Source organism: Simochromis diagramma, unplaced genomic scaffold, assembly GCF_900408965.1.
Source record: "Simochromis diagramma unplaced genomic scaffold, fSimDia1.1 OVJJ01000321.1, whole genome shotgun sequence".
In the NCBI taxonomy this organism is placed as follows: Eukaryota; Metazoa; Chordata; class Actinopteri; order Cichliformes; family Cichlidae; genus Simochromis; species Simochromis diagramma.
Genome location: NW_024386772.1, coordinates 4185415 through 4194449, shown reverse-complemented (window position 1 = coordinate 4194449; position 9035 = coordinate 4185415). Strand labels below are relative to the sequence as shown.

Here is a 9035-nt window from a genome sequence, read left to right as displayed (position 1 = left end):
ACTGCACAATAATGTTTAATATTTAGTATTTACTGTTAGATTCCCATATATCATCGTGATGTTGTTTATTGTATTGCTCTCGTTTTCTTCTGCTTGTTTTCTTTTTTCTTTTTCAACAGGCGATCCAGGTGATTGATATATGTATTTTTTTTGTCTGCTTATTTAGTTGGTTTTTGTTTTTTTGCCCTTCATCCCCGTCCCTCTTCTCTGCTGTTTTTCCCCCCTCTTCCTTTCTCCCTTTTCTTTTCCTCATTCAAGTCTGTCCCGTATCTAGCAAGTGAAAATAAAAAAATAAATAAAATAAACAATAAAAGGTGAATCAAATAGACCATTACGGCAAGGCTGGGATGGTCAATTTGGTAAAGTAAATCCGTTGGGCATCTTTCCTCGCCTTTAGACAATAATTCTGATGGCAAAAGAGCCAAACGGGACAGGCAAAAAAAAAAAAAAAAAAAGAATATGGAGGTGGGTAGAAGCTCCTTTTTGTTTGTATGTTTTTTAATAGATATATTTTAAAAATAAAACAAAAGATAATGGAAACTTAAATCCTTCATTTAGAGAACATTCAGAAGTTTGTAGTCTCTTTGGCAGTCGTTATTTCTTCTTAGAACAGCTGGGTTATCCAAGACACTGCTCAGATAAGTCTATAAAGGCTCTGCACACCTGGATTTGGGCAGTTCCTCCCATTCCTCCTAAAAGATCCTGTCAATCTTTGTCAGATTAGATGGGAACCATCTGTGAACTGCCATCGTCTGTGCGAATTCATGCTTCAGTTTTCTGCTGCCTGCTCTCACTGCCACGCTTCAACGTACAGATGATCTTAGCCAGATGATGAGCTGCACCTAGTTTTCAGCAGACACAGTACTGGGAGTTCTGTTCAGTCCAGAAAATCTTTATCTTCATGTTCTCAAAGTCCTTCTCAAAGTTTGTTAAACTGCAAGCAGGCTGTCGTAACTGCTGCTGAGGTGATTGTTCTTCTCAGCTGACATCTCAATCTCTGTGGTGATCTTCTGAAGACTTGTTGCGATCTTCAGGCCCTGCCCACTCACTCAGTTTGGCATCGAATCTGTGGGGAGTCTTGGTTGTCCACAATTGTTCCATTTCACAGTTACTGACGCTGCTGTGCTCTTAGGACACTCGAAGATTCATACAAATAGGTTGAAAACCCTTCCCCTAATCCATGTCTCACCACATTTTTATCATTCAGGTCTACAAAGTATTGCTCAGACTTAATAAGTTATTTCATATCCATCCATCCGTTTTCTTCTGCTCATCCAGCTCAGGGTCACCTGGACAGGTCGCCAGGCTGTTCCAGGGCTAACACAGAGAGGCAGACAACCCTTTATACTCACATTCACACTTACAGCCAACTTTGAATTACCAATTAACCTAACCCCACCCATGTCAGCAGTTGGATCAGTGTTTAAATGATGGTCTGAAATTGCTACATAGATATATAACCCAAAATAACAAGGCTGAAGCCAAACAAGCAAGAAACACAGTGCTGAGTGGACGGAGAGGGAGAAAATACTAAGGCATCCAGCTCCTAAATGCTCCAGGGAGACTGGTCATGTCCTTTAGTTGTGCTGATTAACTCACTAACAGGAAGATGGGGCAAAGCAACACGCAGAGCGAAAGAGGGGAAAAACACACAGCAGGCCCAGGCAGGGCAGGAGGGCCATCACACCAATGAAAAATGAGCACGAGAAGCTTAACCTGCTCTTAACTCCTGTATAGAATAGAAGTTTGTGTTTTCAATATTAGTTTTCACTTGGTTACATATTTGTATATTCAGACATGGGATACAGTTACACCCAGAGGGAAGAGTGCTTGTCAGCACTGTAGTTCAAATCAGTAATTCTTGGACGCAAGTCTGATTTCTTTATCGCTGAGCGACAGCTTATTAGTTCTAATAAGAGTTACATTATATCCTAATACAGGGGGTCAAAAACAGCTGTGGTACTGTAGCTAGCTGACATTTATTTGTTGTTCTTTGTTACAAACAACAAATATATTTCAGCTGTTTAAAGATTTAATCCAAATCAGTTGTGTTTTTGAAAAGTAACGAGTACTAGCAGGTGAAACACTCAGGCAGAAGTTGGGCTGTTCCTGGTGTAGAAAAGTTCCCCTGATTTTAGTTCATCTAATTTTTCCATTAGTTACTGTTCATTTTAAAGGCACAGATTCAAAGGCCACTTCACCTCATATGATCAGATTAAAGCCCTCAGACTGATTTATCACAGTTTACACACTTTTGTCAGATCAGTGAATATGTTTCCATTTGCTTTCTACTTTTTAGATTTATATGTGTTTTAAAATCAGGTTTGTTAACTTGTGTATTACCTGCATTTGATTGTTGCCGTGTTGAATCTGTATCCACTGTATATACTCATCCTGTATATCCTCTTTTTCAAACCACAACTGTTCTCAGAATATTTCACCTGAGCTAGCTTCAATATTTACTTTGGTATCTCTTGCAGAAATGTTTGCGGTTTAATCCAGATGCCACTGTGTGGAAGGCCAAGCAGCAGGTGCTGTGCTCCCTGACCGAGTCTCTGCGAGATGTCCTGAACTATGGTCTGTTCCAGCCTGCCACGGACGGCCACGATGCCAAGTTCCTGGAGGAAGAGAGGCTGCTAAAAGAGTACCCACAGTCCTTTGAGAAAGGTGTACCGTATTTGGAGGTAATAACCGATCCTCTTATTGACAGTTTCATGAAACACAGAGTGTAATACTAGCTTTTTGCCCACAAGATGTCACTTTTGTGCAATAAAACAGATTCTGGTTTGTTTCCTATTAACAGGATTTTAATATAAATCTAATGATGTGTTCAGGAAAAGTCAGAAAAGTTTAATTACCTAGGCTAATTAATCTAAAGTTCATGCCAAGCTGCTGACTATTTATGAAATCTTATATTGATTGTCACCCAGCAAAGCTGCGAGTGCATGACACTGTTAAGTAGATTATAATTATAACTAAAGTAAAAGTATAATTGTAATTATTATTATTATTATTATCATTATTATTAGTTTTCCAACTCTTTAAGCTAGAGAGTATTTAAACTGCTGTGATGTCAGGCTGTTTCTTCCCCATTTCTTGTCTTCGGTGCAACAGAGAAGAAAGCCTGTATAGAAAACCAGATAAATCTTCTCCAGGCTCTATTTTGTGGATCTAGGCCAAAAGCTAAGAGAATTGAGGACAAAGGCCCTCTGTGTTAGGATTAACTCTTGGTTTCCTTTCTCTTTTTCTGTCACTGGTTTAGTTTCGTTATAAAACCAGGGTGTACAAACAAACAAATCTAGATGAGAAGCAGCTGGCCAAACTGCACACTAAGGTATGAAACTTCCAGATCGCTAATATGTGATATGTGTTACAGTTTGCATCTCCATGTTTGTGTAAGTGTCACTAAGCATGCAGTGGTGCATGTGTACATCTGTGCAGATTTATGCAGGATGCGTTTGATTGTTCAGTAATGTTTTATATATGTTAATTTATTGTATTGAAATAAATAATTAAAGCTTAACTTAGACAAACAAACCAATGACATAAAATTGACAAAAACCCTTTTGCAATTGTAAAATCTACTATATGGATAGCTTTTCCTGAACCTGCTTTTGCTGTTTTTATTTTCACCAAACTATCCAATTTTTTTCTGAATATTTATCAGTTACACGTGGGAAGTTTTTGTTTTTGTTTCTTTTACATGTAGGCCAGCCTGAAGAAGTTCATGGATTACATTCAAACCAGCGCTGTGGACAAGATGGCCAAGTTCTTAGACAAGGGCCTCGATCCCAACTACCAGGATTCTGACACTGGTGGTAAGGAGTCCTTCCACTCCCCCGACTGCACACGAGCACTTAGTTATTTTATCTACACAGAGCAAATTTTCTCTTGTTACACGGATAACATTTAACAGCTGTCATGCAGCCCAATTTAAAAAGGTGTTTCACAAGATAAAACAAACACATTTATAAAAGAGTTGGTGATGATCTCTCTGTTACAGTCAGCCAAAACGGGAACTCCAAATATGCAAGCAGCTAAGAAAGCACAAAGATAGTCAGCAGCTATGGAACCCGAAGCTCTCCTGTATGGACTCTTTAAACTGTTTTCAATTCCTCCCCCTCTGTTTTCTGCCCTCAGCTCTGCAGTATGTTGGCCTAACACTTTGTGAGGGATCTGAGCCAGTGCTGTTCACAATTTTGGTGGCTTTTCCTAGATCCTGTTAGTGCTCAGGGGGGCACAGCAGACGGCTCATTTACAGTTTGGGTGTGCTGCTCTGTGTCGCTCCAGCCGTTCAGGGAGCAAGTGTCAAAACACAAAACACAGCCTGTCATGATGGGTGTGAAACACGCTCCCGGCGCACAACACAGGGGGGAGACAGAGAGCCTCCATGAGCCTCCCTCACAAACATGCTGTTCCTGTACTGCATTCATGGTTTTTAGTCATGTTAAAGTCTGCAACAGCTATCTAAATGGGCTGGACCTCAACTCTAGGCACTTATTTGAGCAGATACTTTTCATTTCAGTGGTCACTAGAATATAAAAATGAAGAGTGAAAGGTTGCCAGTAAATCACAGGGTTTTACCCTGAAAGATAGAAATAAGGACCCTCACGTCCATACCAATGCCAGTTTAGAAATCAGATGGAATTAAAACTGTTTAAAATGTCTGTGGCGTTTCCCCCTAAATACAGTTCTTTTAAAAAACATTTCCCCCCCATAAAAATTACACTTTGTTGTTTTGGTTTTTTTTACCATCTTTGCTGGTCTAGCATATCATACACTGAACAGAAGCGCAAGCGTGACCATTTTCCATCTGTTTCGTGTCCTGGATACTCTCATCACCCTTTAAAAGAAAAGAAACAAAGATTTTTTTGTACAAACTGCAAGTTTGGATGATCCACATCCACCAGAGCACTTTAAAATATTAATTCCATTCATTCATTCTCTTCTGCTTATCATTATCAGGGTCGCAGGGGGGCTGGAGTCTATCCCAGCTACCAAAGGGCGGGAGGTAGGGCACGCTCTATGGACAGATCGCCTGTCTGTCGCAGGGCCACTTATTCATCATGTCTTGAGGAGAAACTCTTCTCTTACTTTGCCACTAGGGTTAAAGAAAGTACAGATTATGTGTTTTTAGTCTGATCAGTGATTCTGCTCTAAGCAGTAGTGGGAGCTAATTAGCTAATAGTGCTGTTGTTTCAGGGTCCTCCTATTCAAGGTTCTGGGGCACAGTAGTCTTTTCTATGACTGAGCTGAAAAGGTGTATTTTTAGTACCGATATATATGTGTATATTTAATGCATGTGATTTAACCACTCCTTGGCATTTTGGCTAAACAAACCTGGTAAAAGTAATTGTGGGGCGGAGCAGGAAAGCATTTGTTTTAGCCCCAGTGATGTGATACCACATGAAAACTAATCCTTTGTTCAAATCTATTGACTGGCCACGGCGTTTCCATGTGGAGTTTGCGTGCTCTCTCTGTGCTTATGTGGGTTCCCCCCGGGTATGTTAGGTTAATTGGTGATTCTAAATTGGCCATAGGTGTGAATGTGTCTGTCTCTCTGTGTTAGACCTGCTGCAGATTGTTGACCTGTTCAAGAATGTTTCCTGCCTCTTGCACAATGGCAGCTGGGATAGGCTCCAGCCAATCCATGACCTGAATTAGACAGGTGGAAGAAAACGGATGGAGCGGTGATAAAAAGCCTGCAGACAGAGATATATCCAACCTTGTTAATACTTTTTTGACCCGTTTGTCTCCTTGAAACTTTCTCCGTGGGCTTCCAGAAGCCTCACAGAGAATGCCTTCATTAGGACATGAAATAATTCTGCCATAATTAGCCTGGCACCGGCCAGGACACACACTCATGTCGATCTCTGCCAAGGAAACTCATAAATGGGTATTCCCTGACTCATCCTGACAGTATAACTTCAGAGGAAGCGCAGTCAAAACATTTCTCCAAATTGTTTGAACCTGAGATCTACAGAAAGTGTTCAGTGATGAAAGCCTTCAGTCATTTTCTTCTTTGCCAGAAAAATCCCCTTGCAGACGGTGCTGTGTACCCTGTTTCAACTGGGAACACTTTGAATGGTTTTATTCTTGTAGGTGCTGGTGAACTGTCTTTCTGGAAAGGATCAAGTTAGCCACAAAAGTGACACAGCACTTTTTTGACTGCAATAAATGATATTTTGAGCTTCTTTGTTTCTTTATATGACATCAGGATAACGGCAAAACATCAGTGCACTGGCAAAACATTCAGCTGGAAAGTAATAATGTTACCTGTTAGATGGAACTAATGCAGAGGCTTTTTTCATTTCCCCTCACACTATCACAGAAAGGAATATAAATATTTGCAGAAGACTTAAAGTTGGCTGATCGGGATGTTGTAATCAGCAAGCAAGTTGATGGTGGTGAGATTTAGGATTGTCTAACTTTCATGTTCAAAATAATAAACCAGTGTTGTCACACATAAGGGGATTTTACTTGTTTATATCTGCCCAAATTCAGCTTTTTTATTTTAAATTTACATGTTGTCGTACAAAGGTAGTTAACTAATTTTCTTTATTAAAGTTGTAGAAGTGGAGGACAATGATAGAAACACTTTGTCCAGATGGATTTCACATTAGTGTGTTCTTTTAGTCTATAATGACTCTTGAATAGATTTCCATGAAACATGTGCCATTTGCTATATTCACAACTTTAAAGACAAAAATATGGAATATGGGAAAGCTATGTATTGTATATTCATCGTTTGAAAAACCTTCTTCTTTAAAAATAAATAAATGGTTGCATCATGATTACTGTTGTAAAATTAAAATTATCCAACACTTTTTTAAAGGGTGTTATACGTGCAAGAATGCTAAAAATAGGTCATTTCTGTCTGTTGGGACATGGATGCTAAGTAATGTTATGTTATGATAATATCTGATATAGATAAAAACATTAAGAGGTCTGTGATGTACCTGTGTGCCAAGTTTGGTTGCTCAACTCTTTTGCATAGGAAGAGTTTTTGGACGGGCAGCATCATGTAATTGCAGGATTGATGGTCATCTCCAAAGTGAGTTGTGCACATTTATGTATGTGCAGTCGCTTCATTAAATCCTCTTTATTGCATGTTTTTCCTTACATGGAAACAGGATCTGCCCAGATCTAAAGGTACAATAAGATTACACGGACAGAAGATTTGGTTTGAAAATACATGGAAAACGCAAGAACTTTACATGATTATCAGTAAATTGTAGGTTAGATGTGTAGGCATTTGCTCCAGCACACATCACAGACATTTGCTGCACTTTCTCAGCTTCATTACTGTGATGCACAAACTCTTTTTCACCTCACACGTCATTCAATTGTTAAATCATAACCATAAAAACTAAAATGCATTAAATGTTTCTTTTTTAAATGTTTGTTTCTGTCTCAGGAGTTTGGAAAGAGCTACTGTTCTCCAGCAAATCAGCTGTGAACTCCCTGCTCTATAACAGTCCCATTTAAATAAAGCTGCATATGTGTGTCTCTGTGTGTGTTCTTTAGAGACTCCTCTGACCCTGGCAGTGCAGTGTGAGCCAGGTGGAGGAGAGGCCATCCGGGTCCTGGTGGATGGAGGAGCTCATATTGACTTCCGTGCCAAAGATGGACTCACACCGCTACACAAGGCTGTTCGAGGCCACCACCATACAGCCCTGCTGGTAAACATTTGCATATGTTGGAGTCCTTTCATACTGCTATCTGCCTGTGGAAAGTGATGATTTTGCATGTATTATGTAACAAAAAGAGAAAAAACATCAACCTAGAACAGGGTGTATATCTTGCAAGATGGATATTTGCCCTGAAAGTGACACTGTATTCTCTTCATTTGCGTTGCTGTATATCTAAACAAGCATAAAGCCCGAACAAAAAGACCCTCCCACTCAGCAATCCACACCCACCCACACACAATATGCAAACAAATAACTCTATTATTTGATTCAGCCAGAAAGAAAGAGAGGCGTTAACATCCAGATTGCCTGGTTTTGACACATTTACATTTTAGGCGTTTATCCAGATTTTCAGCTCTCAAATTGCTGAGAATACAGGTAGCTGTAGACGAGAACCTCATTGGGGGAGATAATTGCAAGCGTTAACATTGTTAGAGCCTATGTTTTCCACAAAGGAAAGAAACTCGGCTAAACTGCACAAAGGTTTACATCAGACTCTGATTGAATACATCATTTTCCCCAGCCTGGGGTGTAACGTGACCTCTCTGAACCCCCAGCTATGAGTTTCCATCCTGATTTGAATTCTATGAATATTCCTCAACTTGAATTAGGAAACTATCACCAAGATATATTTTTTCCTTCCTGCTGTATTGTTTTACTTGATGAAGGTTTTAAAGGTTCTCCATTCTATATATTTAACTAGTTGGAGCAAGTTTTGGCTTAAAATACAGTGCAGATTGCCAATTCTTCCATGATAAAAATGGACTAGTTTCGTGTCTTGAAAAGAAATAAGCTGCCTACGCCCTCTCAAGAAGAAAGCAAGGCAGAATGACTTTAGTTACGTATTGTAACCTCAGATTTAAGTGTAAGTGTAGCCCTTTAAGAAGCATCAACTGGGAATAATAATAAGAAAAAAACTCCTGTAGGATCTTTTAAGTTACACAAAGCACAATGTTTTCATTAAAACTGTGTGACATGAGGGTTTTTATACGATAATAAATCTCTCTCAATTAAGATAAACAGCGTCATGGAGACGGATAACTTTCTTAGCAGCAGTTATGCTATTGGCCCACTTCAGCACAACAACTTCCTTGTTCGGACTCCCCATGTGACTCTACAGACCAATCAGAAGCCAGGAAGTCCTAGACTTAGGTAGATGCGGGAAAACCAATGAGGTAGAGTCAACACATTATTATTATTGTTTTGAAAGGTGTATATGTAAACATTCAAACATGTAAATGCCCAAAACACATAAACACTAAATATAATTAGCATTAACATGTGCACCATTAATGAAATGCTAATAAAGGAAGGAGCTAAGACAAAGTTGTATGTTTTTATAGT

General features: G+C 39.4%; 1 protein-coding gene across 5 annotated transcripts in view; it reads left to right on the top strand.

The window, feature by feature from the left end:
* The window catches only part of shank1 (SH3 and multiple ankyrin repeat domains 1), a 115197-nt gene that overhangs the window by 62057 nt on the left and 44105 nt on the right, over positions 1–9035 (top strand). For all 5 annotated transcript variants that reach the window (XM_040043640.1, XM_040043632.1, XM_040043623.1 and 2 more), the window contains exons 3-6: positions 2481–2684; positions 3263–3334; positions 3710–3818; positions 7528–7682. In XM_040043640.1, coding sequence (XP_039899574.1) covers positions 2481–2684; positions 3263–3334; positions 3710–3818; positions 7528–7682 — 540 coding nt within the window. The remainder of the gene's footprint in view (positions 1–2480; positions 2685–3262; positions 3335–3709; positions 3819–7527; positions 7683–9035) is intronic.